This window comes from Oncorhynchus masou, chromosome 24 (genome assembly GCF_036934945.1).
Source record: "Oncorhynchus masou masou isolate Uvic2021 chromosome 24, UVic_Omas_1.1, whole genome shotgun sequence".
Lineage (NCBI taxonomy): Eukaryota > Metazoa > Chordata > Actinopteri > Salmoniformes > Salmonidae > Oncorhynchus > Oncorhynchus masou.
In genome coordinates, this window is record NC_088235.1 from 42,124,342 (window position 1) to 42,142,697 (window position 18,356).

Sequence of the window (18,356 nt, forward strand, 5' to 3'; positions counted from 1 at the left end):
GAAGCTGCTGTTGCATCACAGTAGGAGAGTTATAGTGGGCTGCTGCTCAAATGAACAGAGGCAGAGCGCAGCACGACAGTCACATATGCAGCTCAGAGACATGCGTCATTTTAAACACAACAACATTACACGGAAATAACGCAATGTAGGCTGTTGCCTAAGTACTGACTGAGACAAGGGGCTGCTTGGCACTTCGTATAAATATCCGCGCTGTATTACTGCGCTCTTTATGCCCATCTTTATTATTAGAGCAACGCCCCGCCCCTCCTACCTGTTCATCTCTCTACAGTTCTCTGGAGCGAGCGGATCTGACAGGCGCAATCAGCCTGAGCGGGAGCAGAGGAACAGTGGCGGAAGACGACATTTACCCGAGAGCTTATCATTGTTTGCTGAATTTCGTGGAAACACCGTTAGATTATGTATTTTCGCATCGTGGCAACCGTTTGGGGACTTGAAATATATTCAGCCATTCGAAAACCATACAGGCTATGCTATCGATTAAATTGACGTTTGGAAAAGTGAAAGCGATTGTCCGCGGTTAATCGACGGAATCACTGGACGGAAGACGGCTTGAGAGACCGGACAGAAGGTGGTTGAAGAAAACAGCCTTGGTTTAATGTCGCTGCGCCTATCATAATCTGAAACATTGGCAGCCTCGATGCCTGCTAGATGAGACCATCTTTGCCATGGCATTTGTCCTGAAAGACTTGGAAAACCCCTACAAATGAAAAACGCTCAACGTTCATCATTACTGCGGATTTAAATGCTTCTCACCGACCCGCTATTTCGCTCCAGTTTGTGCGTGCGGCGTTTTCCACTGTAGCGGACATCTGAACTAGATTGCAATAAACAGTTAAGTGCGGGTGACAATAATATAGAACGCGAAGGGGGGTATTTTTGTTTCAAGCAATATGGCTGGTGAGTGGGGCTGGGGACGCTGGCACAGGCTCTCCAAGGCTCATAGATGCTAGCTGAGCCGGATGCCACCGTTCTCCATGGAAGCGGCAACTCTATGATGAGTAGAAATATCTATCATAATACAAATCAGGACTCCTCGATCTCTATATCCAAGATGGACGTGATCATCCCCTTCTCGCCAGACGTGCCCTGCGACAATAATGGCCAACGCATGTGGTGGGCATTCCTCGCCTCTTCTATGGTGACGTTTTTCGGGGGTCTCTTCATCATTCTCCTTTGGAGGACCCTTAAATACCTGTGGACCGTGTGCTGCCACTGCAACACCAAAAAGAAGGTAGGCTAATGGCAAACACATTAACCGTTATCTCGTGCGTAATTCAACCTTTATGGGGACATATATTGCGCCACTGTCTTTCTTTACACATTTATACTGTATACCCTATGACCCGACCCGACGTTGTCATCCATTGTTTATACGAGCTTACCAGCCTGGGCCGGGGTGGTTGATTTACCATGGCATATTGACTTGAGTCCAGTTCGTGTTGTGTTGCATTGGCCTTCACTGTGAAAGTGACTCACCATTACTTACACAGTACGAGGAGCTGCCCCATAGCTAGAACAACTGTCACCCACCTGCAACAACAGGCCAGTCTATGTGGTAAGGGAGTACACAGAATATAGGCTACCAACTTCTCTATTGTATCTTCATCTATGGTTCTGTTCCAGACCCGTGGTCTACCCGTTATTACATGTTTTTTTTTTCTTCAGTAGAATCAATGCTTTCTATATATCATTATTTCAGTAGAATCAATGCTTGGTACATGTCCGTTTTCGGTAGTATCAATACTTGGTATATTTCAGAAATTCAGTAGAATCTGTGCTTGGTATATTTCAGTATTCAAATCAACGTTTATTGGTTGAGTACACATTTGCAGGTGTTATATCAGGTATATCGAAATGCTTAAGTTACTAGCTCCAACAGTGCAGTAGAATTCCCCAAAAATCTGAAATAAATAACAATCCAAAGTAGATATATTAGAGTGAGAATCTAGAATATAAATAACTGGTGTGTTATTTATGGACAGTATATACTTTTGAAAATATTATGTACAGCATTAGGTATATTAGGATGAGCTATGTCCAGAATACAGTATATGCATACACATTGTGTAAACAACAGTATATAAACAGAATAGGAAGTGACTAGCATTCAATAACTGTATATATATGGGGCATTAGTCTCAAGGTGCAGGGATGAGTACCGGGCAGGTAGCTGGCTAGTGATGTGCTGTTCAACAGTCTGATGGCCAAGTGATAGAAGCTGCTTCACAGTCTCCTGGTCCCGGCTCTGATGCAGTTGTACCGTCTCTACTAGATGGTAGCAGAGTGAACAGAGTGTGGCTCGGGTGGCTGAGGTCCTTTTAATGAGCTTCTTGGCCTTCCTTTGACACCGAGTGCTGTAAATGGAGGGCAGCGTGCCCCCGGTGACGCATTGGGCTGACTGCACCACCCTCTGGAGAACCTTGCGGTTGAGAGTGGTGCAGTTGCCGTACCATGCGGTGATGTAGCCCAACATAATGCTCTCAATAGTGCATCTGTAGAAGTTTGTGAGGGTCTTAGAGGCCAAACTTCTTCAGCCGTCTGTGGTTTGAGGTGCTGTTGCACTTTCTTCACCCTGATGTCTGTGTGGTGGGATCAATTCAGGTCCTCATTGATGTGCACACCAAGGAACTTGAATCTTTTGACTCTCTCCACTGTTGCCCCATGAATGAGGGGTTCCTCCCTCTTCTTTATCCTGTAGTGTACGATCAGCTCCTTTTTTTTCTTCTTTTTTTTGACTTTGAGAGGTTATTTTCCTGCCACCACTTCAGCAGGGCGCTAACGTTGTCCCTGTAGGTTGTCTCGTTGTTGTTGGTAATCAGACCTACCACTGTCGTGACGTCAGCAAACTTGATGATTGTGCTGGAGTCGTGCGTAGCCACAGTCATGGGTGAACAGGGGGCTGAGCACACACCCCTGTGGGGGCCCCGGTGTTTAGGATCAATGTGGTGGAGGTGTTGTTGCCTACCTGGGGTCGGCCAGTCAGGAAGTCTTGGACCCAGTTGCCGAGGGAGGAGTTCTTATTTCAGGGTAATCAATGCTTGGTATATTTCAATATTCTTTGTCTGTGAAATGCCTGGTTGTGTTGCTTGAGTAATGTAACCTGAATGGTTGATCTAGAAATAGACTGTATGGATGTCCCTGCTGTGCTGACTGACTAGTTGGTTCGTCCCAGTGCTACAGTAGGCTAAGCGTGGCCCACATAAAACATGAATCATGTATGAATCACCTTTGGGTTAAAGCCTGCTTCAGTTTGTTATGACTCACGGTGTTCTATAGGGCACAAGTGGTCATCTGGTTGGTTGAACCGGCTAGTTATAGAGAACTCCGAGGTGGGCACGTCGCAGATAAATTGCACACACAACATGCACATCACATCGTAACCATAACATACCCTGAAACTCAAAGAGCATTTCATAGTAATCGCTGTTGATGTTTTCTCCAGTCTTTGCACAGATGATGCCGTTGGTTAAATAAAGTCATTCTATTCAAAATGTGTAGTTTAGTTGGGGTTCTGTCCTGGTGTATTTCACCCTACTGTCTAGCATTATGGTTCAATCTGACAAATCCTTGCTCTTATTTCTTTATTTTAATTATTATGATTTTTTGTATTTTTTATTTATTTAACAAGGCATGCCAGTTAAGAACAAATTCTTATTTAAGGTGACTGCCTCACTGGCCAAACCCGGGCGATGCTGGGCAAATTGTGCTGTGATGTTGCCTGGAATTGAACCAGGGTGTCTGGAGTGATGACTCAAGCACTGATATGCAGTGCCTTAGAACGCTGCGCCACTCGGGAGCCCTATGAGGAAACTGTTCTAAGAATCATGTGACACTTTGACCCAATCAGATGGACATGTGAGAATACATTAGTAGACAGACTGTGGCTGTGTAGTTATCCATCCATACTTAGTATCAAGAGATGGACAGAGAAAATCAGAGAGAGACCTGAGAGCGTGACCTTGCTCACCCTTGATGCTGTTTGGGTCGCTTCCAGTTCAAATAGGGCTGAGTCATGTGCCTCTCTCTCTTTCTGCCTCTCTGCAAAGTCCTCCTGGCATAGTGCGAGCAGCGGCCCGTTACTGCCCATCTAAGTTGAGCATTGTATCGTGACAGCCAGGGGCATCAGAGGGAGGACGGCAGGGCAGGCAGAGGGCTCTCTTCCCATCCTCCCTCCATCCTACACCCTCCATCTTTCGTCCACCATTCCTCTATCTTCCCTCCACTATGTCCTGTTTCTGGGTTATATAATAGTAAGGAAAGCACAGAGCCAGATCACTCTTAGGTAGATCATGGCAGATTGCATTGCACCCCTAAAGCCGATTTGGGGGCGACGTGAAACTGGGCATGTGATGTGACAATAGCCCCTCTGGTTCTGAGTAATTTAAAGACTGAATCCAAATTTGAGAAACGCACGAATGAAACTACTTCACATTTAAATCGACCGTTGATCTCAATGGGAAATTTGTGCTAAGATTTGAGTTGCATGCGTTTGTCTGCTTATCAAATTAGGATGAGGCCAGGGAGATCTAAAGCGTTAACGGGATCTCCAAAGTTTCTTTCCTTCATAATGTCTTAATTATGAACACATCACCCAGGCCAGCGAGCCAACCAGGCAGCCCTGCTGAAACACACCCAGGACGGGCCTTAGTACCTGGGGAGAGGTTCTAACACAACCAGGCCTAACCTGGGTCTCTGAATGGATCACCTGCCTTTCTCAGTATATGTATACAGATATTCAGCAACTTTTAGGGGAATAGAATTTGACTCGAAAAATAATGAATGATTTTATTGTTAACCAATGGTCTGAGTTGGTGTGTTTATTGTAGTGAATTCGGGAGGAAGCTCTGACCGGGACTCAAACCCGAGTCCAGCGGCTGTCAAGCCAACAGTTGATGTCCATGCCCCCGCGTAAATATAAATAGCATCATAAAAAAATCCACATAAAAATCTGTCAGTTTAAGTTACAGATGTTTTTTTTTGCACCACATCCACTGATGTCGCACTTCTGAATGTGCAGTGAAAGGTGCCAGGGCTAGAGCGGAGATTGTCAGACCACGAGACATCCCAAAATGTGGTCTTCTCACAAAATCATCTACCATTGACTATTATGACCCTCTAAGGAAAAAAAGTGAACATGCTGGTGTTCTCCGTTTTGCTCTACGACCCCCACCAGCGTCTTGGGACTCGTTTGAAGTCGGTACAGCCGATCTGCCAACTTCAGTCTGGAGCGTCCGAAACAGTTTGATTTACAACCTGGTATGACCCCTCTGTGGAAAGGTGAGTCTCTTACGAACACTCTTTTCTCTGATGCCCACAGGCCTCACAAGCAGGTCTGAACGTCCCCTGGTACAAGTTGAAGAACTGAATGGAAGTACAGTGAATTCGTAAAGTATTTAGACCACTTCACTTTTTCCACGTTTTGTTACGTTACAGCCTTATTCTAGAGCTGAGCTGATTCTAGAACTGGCTGCCCAGGGCAAACTGAGCTGTCGGGGGAGAAGGGCCTTGGTCATGGAGGTGACTAACAACCTGATGGCACTCTGACAGAGCTCGAGAGTTCCTCTGTGGAGATGGTTGTCCTTCTGGAAGGTTCTCCCATGTCTGCAGCACTTCACCAATCAGGCCTTTTTATGGTAGAGTGGCCAGACGGAAGCCACTCCTCAGTAAAAGGCACATGACAGCTTGCTTGGTGTTTGCCAAAAGGCACCTAAAGGACACTCAGACCATGAGAAACAAGATTCTCTGGTCTGATAAAACCAAGTTTGAACTCTGGTCTGAATGCCAAGGTTCATGTCTGGAGGAAACCAGGCACCTCTCATCACCTGGCATCATCATGCTGTTTGGATGTTTTTCAGCGGCAGGGACTGGGAGACTAGTCAGGATTGAGGGAAAGATGAACTGAGCAAAGTACCGAGAGATACTTGATGAAAACCTGTTCCAGAGCACTCAGGACCTCAGACTGGGGTGAAGGTTCACTTTCCAACAGGTCAACGACCCTAAGCACACAGCCAAGACAATGCAGGAGTGGCTTTGGGACAAGTCTCTGAATGTCCTTGAGTGGCCCAGCCAGAACCCAATCGAACATCTCTGGAGAGACCTGAAAATAGCAGTGCAGTGACGCTCCCCATCCAACTTGACAGAGCTTGAGAGGATCTGCAGAGGAGAATGGGAGAAACTCCCCAAATACAGGTGTGCCAAGCTTGTAGTGTCATACCCAAGAATACTCGAGGCTGTAATCGCTGCAAAAGATTCTTCAAGAAAGTACTGGCTAGAGGGTCTGAGTAGTTATGCAAATGTTATAATTCAGTTAATTTACTTTACATTTGGAGAAAAATAAATCGAAACCAGTTATTTGCTTTGTCATTGTAGAGTATTGTGTGTACATTGATGATGGGGGGGAAACAATTTGATACATTTTAGAATAAGGCTGTAATGTAACATTTTGAAAAAGTGAAGGTCTGAATACTTTCCGACTGCACGGTACATATGGAGACAGTTTAGTGCCAAAATAACAGGTTAAATACTTGTAAATAAAACAAACTAATGTTTCCTGATCTTTCTTACAAACTCAGCAAAAAAAGAAACGTCCCTTTTTCAGGACCCTGTCTTTTCAAAGATAATTTGTAAAAATCCAAAGGACTTCAAAAATCTTCATTGTAAAGGGTTTAAACACTCTTTCCCATGCTTGTTCAATGAACCATAAACAATTAATGAACATGCACCTGTGGAACGGTCGTTAAGACACTAACAGCTTACAGGTAATTAAGGTCATAGTTATCAAAACTTACAGGGAGACAGGACGGACAGCTGATTGTCCTCGCAGTGGCAGACCACGTGTAACAACACCTGCACAGGATAGGTACAGGATGGCAACAACAACTGCCCGAGTCACACCAGGAACGCACAATCCCTCCATCAGTGCTCAGACTGTCTGCAATAGGCTGAGAGAGGCTAGACTGAGAGCTTGTAGGCCTGTTGTAAGGCAGGTCCTCACCAGACATCACCAGCAACAACGTCGCCTAAGGGCACAAACCCACCGTCGCTGGACCAGACAGGACTGGCAAAAAGTGCTCTTCACTGGCGAGTCGCGGTTTTGTCTCACCAGGGATGATGGTCGGATTCGCTTTTATTGTTGAAGGAATGAGCGTTACACCGAGGCCTGTACTCTGGAGCGGGATCGATTTGGAGGTGGAGGGTCCGTCATGGTCTGGGACGGTGTGTCACAGCATCATCGGACTGAGCTTGTTGTCATTGCAGGCAATCTCAACACTGTGCATTACAGGGAAGACATCCTCCTCCCTCATGTGGTACCCTTCCTGCAGGCTCATCCTGACATGAACCTCCAGCATTGCAATGCCACCAGCCATACTGCTCGTTCCGTGCGCGAATTCCTGCAGGACAGGAATGTCAGTGTTCTGCCATGGCCAGCGAAGAGCCCGGATCTCAATCCCATTGAGCACGTCTGGGACCTGTTGGATCGGAGGGTGAGGGCTAGGGCCATTCCCCCAGAAATGTCTGGGAACTTGCAGGTGCCTTGGTGGAAGAGGGGGGTAACATCTCACAGCAAGAACTGGCAAATCTAGTGCAGTCCATGAGGAGATGCACTGTACTTAATGCAGCTGGTGGCCACACCAGATACTGACGGTTACTTTTGATTTTGACCCCCCCCCCATTGTTCAGGGACACATTACATTTCTGTTTGTCACATGTCTGTGGAATTTGTTCAGTTTATGTCTGTTGTTGAACCTTGTTATGTTCATACAAATATTTACACGGACGAGGAAGTTTTTTGTTGTTGCTGAGTTGATATCGCAGATATAGGTCAGACACTTGTTTCATCAAATAATTATTGTATATATTTTTTGATTCTTCAAGAGGTCTTAAAATTCTAACTCAAATAGCTACAAGAAGCTCCCGCACTCAGGTCTGTTCAACGCTGGTCCGACCAATCTGATCCGGCCCCAATAGGTCCACAGACAACGCAATCGCAACCACACTGCCCTAACCCATCTGGACAAGAGGAATACCTATGTGAGAATGCTGTTCATCGACTACAGCTCAGCATTTAACACCATAGTACCCTTCAAACTAGTCATCAAGCTCGAGACCCTGGGTCTCGACCCCACCCTGTGCAACTGGGTACTGGACTTTCTGACGGGCCGCCCCCAGGTGGTGAGGGTAGGTAACAACATCTCGACCCCGCTGATCCTCAACACTGGGGCCCCACAAGGGTGCGTTCTGAGCCCTCTCCTGTACTCTCTGTTCACCCACGACTGCGTGGCCATGCACACCTCCAACTCAATCATCAAGTTTGCGGACGATACTACAGTGGTAGGCTTGATTACCAGCAACGACGAGATGGCCTACAGGGAGGAGGTGAGGGCCCTCGGAGTGTGGTGTCAGGAAAATAACCTCACACTCAACGTCAACAAAACAAAAGAGATGATTGTGTATTTCAGGAAACGGCAGAGGGAGCACCCCCATATCCACATCGACGGGACAGTAGTGGAGAGGGTAGTAAGTTTTAAGTTCCTCGGCGTACACATCACGGACAAACTGAATTGGTCCACCCACACAGACAGTGTGGTGAAGAAGGCGCAGCAGCAGCTTCATCCTCTTCAAGAGGCTGAAGACGTTCGGCTTATCACCAAAAACACTCTCAAACCTCTACAGATGCACAATCGAGAGCATCCTGTCGGGCTGTATCACCGCCTGGTACGGCAACTGCTCCGCAAGGCTCTCCAGAGGGTAGTGAGGTCTGCACAACACATCACCGGGGGCAAACTACCTGCCCTCCAGGACACCTACACCACCCGATGTCACAGGAAGGCCATAAAGATCATCAAGGACATCAACCACCCGAGCCACTGCCTGTTCACCCCGCTATCATCCAGAAGGCGAGGTCAGTACAGGTGCATCAAAGCAGGGACCGAAAGACTGAAAAACAGCTTCTATCTCAAGGCCATCAGACTGTTAAACAGCCACCACTAACATTGAGTGGCTGCTGCCAACATACTGACTCAACTCCAGCCACTTTAATAATGGAAATTGATGTAAAAAATGTATCACTAGCCACTTTAAACAATGCCACTTAATATAATGTTTACATACCCTACATTACTCATCTCATATGTATGTGTATATACTGTACTCTATCATCTACTGCATCTTTATGTAATACATGTATCACTAGCCACTTTAAACTATGCCACTTTGTTTACATACCCTACATTACTCATCTCATATGTATGTACTGTACTCGATACCATCTACTGCATCTTGCCTATGCCGTTCTGTATCATCAGTCATTCATATATCTTTATGTACATATTGTTTATCCCCTTACACTTGTGTGTGTATAAGGTAGTAGTTGTGGAATTGTTAGGTTAGATTACTCGTTGGTTATTACTGCATTGTCGGAACTAGAAGCACAAGCATTTCGGCAGTGTAGGGGCGGCAGTGTAGCCTAGTGGTTAGAGCATTGGACTAGTAACCAAAATGTTGCAAGTTCAAATCCCCGAGCTGACAAGGTACAAAATCTGTCGTTCTGCCACTGAACAGGCAGTTAACCCACTGTTCCTAGGCCGCCATTGAAAATAAGAATTTGTTCTTAACTGACTTGCCTAGTAAAATAAAGGTAAAAAAAAATAAAAAATTTGCTACACTTGCATTAACATCTGCTAACCATGTGTGTGTGACAAATAAAATTTGATTTGATGATCCTTGATATAAACCCCGGTTCAGATGGGGCTTAGTCTGTGGAGGGTTTTAACCGTTACGCCAAGATGTCCGAACATCTTGTGTTAAGGTCAGTGGCGGTTAGAGCTTGTATGGCTCCCTGGTCAACCCCCCCCTACCCCCCCCAAAAAACACACTTCTGCACTGTAATTTTTATTTAGACATTTGGAACAACACATAAATAATCATAACATTTAAAACTATTATATATACAGTAGGGCAAAAAAGTATTTCGTCAGCCACCAATTGTGCAAGTTCTCCCACTTGAAAAGATGAGAGGCCTGTAATTTTCATCATAGGTACACCTCAACTATGACTGACAAAATGAGAAAAAAAAATCTCCAGAAAATCACATTGTAGGATTTTAAATGAATTAAGTAATAAACTTTTGTTATTGACCACTTATTTCAATACTTTGTTATATACCCTTTGTTGGCAATGACAGAGGTCAAACATTTTCTGTAAGTCTTCACAAGGTTTTCGCACACTGTTGCTGGTATTCTGGCCCATTCCTCCATGCAGATCTCCTCTAGAGCAGTGATGTTTTGGGGTTGTTGCTGGGCAACACAGACTTTCAACTCCCTCCAAAGATTTTCTATGGGGTTGAGATCTGGAGACTGGCTAGGCCACTCCAGGACCTTGGCTTCTTACAAAGCCACTCCTTCGTTGCCCGGGCAGTGTGTTTGGGATCATTGTCAAAATTACAGGCCTCTCTCCTCTTTTTAAGCGGGAGAACTTGCACAATTGGTGGTTGACTAAATACTTTTTTGCCCCACTGTGTATACACACACACACACACACACAAAACAAGACTCGTAACAAAGACAAATATGAAAAAATGGTAGTGTGTATGTATATTTAAAAAAAAGTGAATTGAATTATTACACTTACCCTATTGCAATCAAAAAACCTACAAATAAAACTCAATTGCACAAATCCTATATTACATTATCTTCAGTTAGGAGAAAAAATGTATCCTGTCGCTGCCTCACTTTCCAACCAAGGTAATCAATACAGTTACAGATCGGATATTATTTGACAATTTAGCATATAATTTTTGCGCTAATTTCCTAGACATGCAACAAAACGCCAGTATTTGTCCTTAATAGCTTGTTCTCCATCTACTTTTAAAAATAGGGAGCCCATTGGCTTTAAGCACTTATTTCTATGACCGATAGAAACAAATTCTCAAAGTTCTCGGTTAAGGACATTGAATCGCAATAAAATTACAGTATCAAATTGCGATACATATAGAATCGTGAGCATCACAATACATATCGTATTGGCACCTATGTATCGTATTGTGAGTTCCCTGGCAATTTCCAGCCCTAATTAATAATGTAGTGACCTTAACCAGTGGCGAATTTAGGCATAGGCGACATGGGCAGCCGCACAGGGCAGCATCTTGCCGGGGGCGACATGGGGCGCACAAAACAAAAAGTAAAAAAATAAAATACAAATGTAAAAAAAGGTACAAATAATATTAATCCGAATGGTGACATTTGCGCGATCGGTTTTCTATCGCTCATTTGCACGTCACGTCCATGATATCATGTCACCATGTGGGACTGTGGGTCAATTAACCTTGTCGGATAGGGCTCCCTGATTTCTAGTTTGTAAGCTAGGCAGGCTACTGCATGGTAAGGTCTCCCACTCAGAAGTACAAGATGGGGAGGGTGGCGGGGGTAGGTTGACCTCAGGTCTCCCCACTGGAAGCCCGAGGTAGGGGGAGCAGAGGGAATCTATCAAATAGCGCACCTCTATCTTTGTACAGTACTAATGCAATTAGTGTGCAATTTGGTTTGTTGCTTGTTTGAAGTTGCAATAGTGTAATAATCAGGTTCTCTTCTTTATAAGAGTGCTATTCTATTTGTATAAGAAAGGAGTCAGTCATATATAACTGTGTTAGATAATGACACTTTTCTATGCTGCAGTATGTACCCATGCTATTTAGACTGTCATTTAGCTGGCTGTCAGTTCATTGTCAGTTTATTTATCCATGGCTCGGCAGATCTAAAATGGCATCATCATATGTCTTCTCGTACAGCTTCAAATATGCTCATACACATCAACCCACACACGGCATAATGAAGCATCCATCGTGTGTATCCCTCCGTATCCAGTTTCCTCTAAATGAGTAGAACTGCTATAAGAAGGTCCTCACTGTTAGGGCTCCAGACCTCCATGTTGTTTCCCTTGTGGGGGGCAGGAGAAGGCAGGGCAGAGCAGGGCTAGTCCTTCGGGGGTGACTTTGGTAGGAGGGGGTTGATTTGACACTTGGCAACAGAGGGAACAAGCTTGTTAGGAGTATTAAGGAGGGAAACCAGATCTGTGTTCAGCTGAATGGCGAGGCCGGCTCCGTTGGCATGGTATTAGTAACGTGATGCGGGCCCACAGGGCTTAGTCCTGCGGATACTGGGAACGGAGAATCGAGGGCGACAAAACTGGAGCTGGAAACTGACGGGTCGGGTGAGAGTCAGGAGGGGGTGGAAAAAGTGGGGCGTGAGGTGTCTCTCTACCATCCCTGGGTTATGTCCCAATATTTTCAAATGACTTCCTCTCCTTTAACCTCGTCTTGTTTAACCTCATCTCCTCACCTTGTCTCCTTCCCCTCCTGATCACTGGATGGGCTGCCCACCTAAATGTACTCAACTCAGGGTTCACATAGGAAAGGAGATGAGGAAAGTAAAGTATTCCAATCCAGATAATTGGAACACAGCCTCTGCCTCTCACATTCACTCCTCCAGGTGTTTTCTGCAGAAGAGGAAAATCTCCAATCCAAAACCATGCTAATGTAGCTATGTGCATATCTAACATAGAGGGGTTCTAGCACACAGTAGGCTAAGCTACACATTGATGCAGTAGAGTGGGGAACACTGTCGTTGCTGTGAACCTTATTAGTATGCACCTGTCCTATTTTCTCTCTTATACCCCTTACATGCCAAGACGTTTAGCCGCAAACTTTACCATGCCGCAACATACTTTTATTTCCACCAACTGACCTGGTCACGATTGCGGTAAAGTTCTGTCTAAGGATTAGTATGGAACATAGCCATAATGCTGACGCTGCATTGCACACACTACGCTCTTACACTGTTGATGGTGGCTAGTCTGCGCCCCGTTACTAGGCCATAAATATTAGTGTGGGAATGAATCACTGAATGACAAAAATATTGGAATAAAGTAGGCTAATGCAATTGAAGGCATGTATGAAATTGTGACTTGCTGATTCTCCAAGTCATCCAATTGTTATAATACATTTGAAGCGAAAGCATGTGGTCAACTACCTCATTATAATTTCTGCACCATTTGATTGGGACAACGCCATCTCACTGCTTTGAGAAAAGCGTGGGGACTCGTGTTAATAAATTAATCAATGTCAGGTTTGTTTTTACTGTATCTTTGTGTTACTTAGGCTACAATTAGGCTGGGGTTAATGCTAGCTCAGGTGAGTGCTACTCATAATCATCTTAATCTAGTTTTCTCATTTATTAGCACTAATCAGAACATTTTGCTACGATGTTATGTAGCTTAACCCCCTAAATTACATAACAACAAAAAATCCCCATCAAAATCAGTCGGTTAAGAGTTATGGTTTTTGCATTGGCTGCGTCTCAATCCACCACATCCGCCGGTGTCGTCCTTCCACGTCTGCAGTAGAAGATGTCAGAGCCACAGCCGTGTTTGTCAGACCTGTCCTTTTTTCCATTTCTGAATGTTTTATTCAATTATTTTTTTTATCCCTAAAGATTTTCTAAAATGTAAAAATCAAATAGTTAAATGATCCATAGTATGACCATCTTAAAACAATTCCATATGTCAGTATAGCACCCCCCTCCTCCCCAACGTCTTAGACTGTGGATTATTTTGTTCTTCACTTGCAGTTTCTTAGTAGCCTAATCCTGATCCTCTCCATTCGTATATTTGGTTCATTGGTCTCTGGCTGGTAAAACAAGTGCTATTCGTTTCCTTTCCTCATCTATCACTGATCAGAAACATTTAGCATGCAATAATGTGTAGGCCTATTTTCAAGTGTCGGGCTCAATCGTGTATAAGAAACTCAAAGGCCTGCAGAGGTTGTGAAATATGAACACGACACTCCGATGCTTTGGAAAATATAAATTGCTATTATTTTCCAGCGCTATCATGGTGATGATACTCATAATCTAAGATCCTACACCTGCTCCCTAAGAAAGCAGAGTGAGGGTAGGAAAAAAAGCTCATGTGGATTTAAAAAAGTGAGAATAGAATTTCAGGAAATATTCTTTAAAACAGCTACATTTTCTTACAGCATGGCAGAATATGTAGAATCCCTGTAAATTAGCTTTAAAACTGCAATGTTCTCTCAGCTCCATTGCAAAATGTGTATAATTGCAGGAAATTTGTCTTGGCTCCAAAAATGTTCCACACCTCTTCAAAGTGTGCACAGTTCCTACGTAATTTCAATGCACTTTTATGACTCAAAGAAGAGTTCAACTATAAGCTGTTTTTTTTTAGCTTTCCAAGCTGTGCCGTGGAGAATCTCCATGGGGCCAAGACACATTTTTTGCCAATTTTCTGCAATTATACACATTTTGCAATGGCGCTGAGAGAAATGATTTAAGAAAAATGTACTTTTGAGAGTTAGAATAGTAGAATACATCAGGTGCGATTTCAAAAATTGGTTATGCGTCAGCAGTTTTCCTTATATGACATTCAATTAACCCATGTCAGTAAAAACATGTTGATTGATTAATTTGTCTAGTTAGTCCAGCCAGCTATCTAAACTTGTAGTAATCATGGCCAAATTACTGACCGGGCACGTGCCCAGGGGTCCTGTCCTCCAGGGGGCCCACATTGTTTTGATTTCTTTAGTTATTTTCAGTCAGATATCATATTAAAGGGACTTTTCAAAATTGTTAAACTTTATATTCATCTCTAGCACCTAACATGAACATATGTGAAAATGGTGTTTTATGTGTTTTGTAGTAAAAAATATAGAGGAAGATAACATCATCGGTCTGCATCTTGTGATACTAACCAGTTATGAGTAGGCATTGCCTCCTAATTGTCCACTAATTGGTTTATGATGTAATTTGTATTTTTTACTACAACACAGAAACACCATTTCACATATGTTGATGTTGGGGTGGTGCTGGAGATAATGAATATGAAGTTTTAACATGTTTGAAATGTCCATTTTAACATGGCATAAGTAATGGATGGCAAAATGTGGAGAATTGCAGGAAATTAGCTGTACAACTGCACACTTTATTTCTGTAAAGAACTTATATGTTTAACCTTTTGTTTCCAAAATATTCTTTCTGCTAACATCCCTCTGTACGTATTAAATTATCGGTTTTTAATCCCAGTACTGAGTTAATGTGAGTTCATGTGTAGTGGCTAATTGTATAGCTAATAAGCTATGTGTTTGTAGATTCACTAGGGTGAATGAAGCCACAGCAGCCAAGGTGATGTTTGAATGTTTTTGCTCTTCTTCAAATAGCCTTTTAGAGTTTTAACAACAAAAAACGGCCAACTGGACATCACTAAAACACAAACCCTGGCGATGGGCTTGGGCTTGAGGTCTGTTTCAAAATACAACTTTTTTGTTGTACTGTATGAGTGTGGTTTAACACGATCCTGTGACACTCAATTTGTGTGGTAAAAATATTCTTTATATTTTATTATGTTATGTGTGTTTACTGTGATCAGGGCAGTGGAATAAGTGTGTTGTCTGTTTTTAATGGACAAAACAACAATTTATTGATTTAATTTGCATGGCACGGCCATGTAGCCGATTGGCTGCACAGACAATAACATTATTAATCTCAAAATATGCTATTCTATTATTTAGAAATACATTTTAGTAGTCTTCAAATATTTCTTAGGTTCTGCCTAAACTAATTAATAATATATTTTTCGTGACGATGTATATTCAATGGATTTATTAAAATAGACACCAATCCACATCTGCACCCCCCCCTCGTCGCTGGCATACCGTGGGATGTGTAAAAGGCGTATGTCAGCAAGAATGTGGTAAAAGTGGGCCTGTTTGAAATGGGGTCATATAAACATTGCCCTTTTTGTTTTTTTACAGGCAACATACTGTAAATCCGTTGTGAAAAGTGTCTTAGTCTCAGTGCTGATGACTTGCACTTCCTACTAGTGCTGCCTCACTGTAGTGCAGGGGTTCTCAAACTTTTTTCACTTGGGGGGGGCCCCCATTCCAGCATTGGGGAACAACCTGAACCCCCCGTGCTTGCCATGTCTATTTCTATGGGTACAAGCACTGTTCATGACACACACTGTTCACACCCCTCTTGTTGGTGGAGAGTTTAGCCGGTTTAAACCGTATTTCCTGCAATTTTACACATTTTGTAATTGGGTGCAAAGCGAAGTTTGCAGTTTTAAATAAAATTTTCTTGAAATTCTATACTTTTGCTATGTGTAATATGTATTCATGTGCTATTTGAGTGTCAAAAAAAGTAAAGCAATCTATGGGCTAAAAAAACAAATAAATAAAAACGTTGGCTGACTTGATCTGGACATTTCTGACAAGTTCTAAATATCTCTCTAAGGTCTGCAATGACTAACATGACAAGAGGAACTGATGATGCACTACCCAAAATTGTAATTGAAACTTGTGCATTCTGCTTTTACAACTTTCAAGAGTAAGTTTATAGCTGGGCTGAGTTCCTAAAATAAATATGTCTATCTATTTTTTTGGTTGTGGGGGGGGGTGGGGTGTATGGGCAACATAAGACAAAAGAACAACAAAGGTTTTAGTGAGAGGACTAGCTGGTGTCTCCAAGGGGTCACACCTCGCAAGTGTGCACAGTTCCTAAGTCATATCAATGCACTGTTATGACTCAAAGAAGAGTTCAACTATAAGGTGCTTTTTGAGCTCTCCTAGCTGTGCGGTTGAGGAACTACAGCAAGCATAGGGCTGTTGCGGTGACCATATTACCGCCACACCAACAGTAATGAGTCATGACCGTAGTCAAATTCCACGTGACCATTGAGTCACCACGATCTCCTCTTGTGCACTCTGGACATGCGTTGGTAGTACCTAACTCACTAACGACCATCAGGTCGCTAATGGCCTGGTACTCAGGGCTCTATTGTCCCTCTAACCACTCTGACATCAATGCAAATGCACTGGAAAATCACATCAAACATTTATCAAAACAGTGTCATGCTTTTTAAAACTCACCTCACTGTGATCGATCAATTTGAAGAAAGAAGTTCAACAGCAGGTTGAAACAGAGTGTAAAACATGGTCATGGTGGATTTTGTTTCAAAGCCAAACACAATGAAATGGACAGTGCTTTCAAAAGTGATGATTCATTCACAACATCCATCCACATATTAGAGCTTATGCCTAGTAATAGCACTTTTTTATATTTTCATAATTAATAAGCTGACACATGACCTTTTAGCTAGAGAATATCTCACCACTGTGTGTTTCCATCTCTCCTTTATTCCTTTCTCAAGCGCACAGAGAGAGGCTGTCAACACTTTAATGAAATATGGATAGTTGTGAAAACATGTTACTATCGATGTTCCTGAATAGATTTTAACTGGTTTCCCAAATGAAGCACTGGGTAGCTGCAGGAACAGGGTTGGAGAGCCTGTGGCATACAGAATTTGGATGGAATATCACTTGTGACACATTTATTTATTATGAAATAAAAAAATAGTCTTCTTATAAGGCCAGACATTTCTATATGCAATCCTGTGTGAAGCAACGTTTTGATGGCTAACACTAAAAAGAGGAGGATCCCAGCTGCTACTTTATTCATTTCTCAGCTGTGCTTTAAAACCGGAGTAGTCTACCTGGACTGAGGGAAAGCAACCTCCATTAGCTAATTGAGTTGATATCGATGATCATCTTTGTTTATCCCCTGTCCCTGTTCCTGCCCATTTGATAATGGGCCATTCTAAATCTAAACTCATTTTACATATTAGTAAAGACCAGATTAAATTGAGAATAGTCTGATGGGTGAAAATATGATCACTTGATGAGAGAACAGCTGTGCAACCTGAGGCAAGGAACAAGCAAACTTTTTTGAGACTTTTTTTCAAATGATCAATAGCCTATAGTCACATCATGCAGTCCATATAAGTTTTGATTTCTATGACATTCTAAGGTTCGTATCATTTACAACTAAAGTTTCCAAATAACTCCTGGATCTAGGGTATAGGACCTGTTTCAAATGATCCCTTTTACTCTCAACATAGCTACTTCATTTGTGCACTCGCTCTGGAATGATGATAATCTCCTTTCTATTGTAATCAGCTAAGTTCAAATCTATTCTTCTTACTATAAAATAATAGCGCTGGACTTAGTGTATTCAGACCCCTCGACTTTTCCCACATTTTTGTTAAGTTAGAGCCTTATTCGAAAATGGATATAAAAAATAACAATTTTAATTAATTTTAGAATAAGGGTGTAACATGTAACAAAATGTGGAAAAGGTCAAGGGGTCTGAATAGTTTCTTAATGCACTGTATAAGCATATATTGTCTGCTAAATGAACTAGCAAAGATCGTACAGTATGAAAATGGGTAAAAACTGTTTCTCCATACAAATCCCCGATCACACTTGTAGGCGA

General features: G+C 42.9%; 1 protein-coding gene across 8 annotated transcripts in view; it reads left to right on the forward strand.

The window, feature by feature from the left end:
• The first annotated feature begins 327 nt into the window (after positions 1-327).
• kcnma1a (potassium large conductance calcium-activated channel, subfamily M, alpha member 1a) overlaps positions 328-18,356 on the forward strand; it is a 322,881-nt gene continuing 304,852 nt past the window's right edge. For all 8 annotated transcript variants that reach the window (XM_064933978.1, XM_064933974.1, XM_064933979.1 and 5 more), the window contains exon 1: positions 328-1,252. In XM_064933978.1, the coding sequence (XP_064790050.1) occupies positions 965-1,252 (288 nt within the window). In that variant the 5' untranslated portion in view covers positions 328-964. The remainder of the gene's footprint in view (positions 1,253-18,356) is intronic.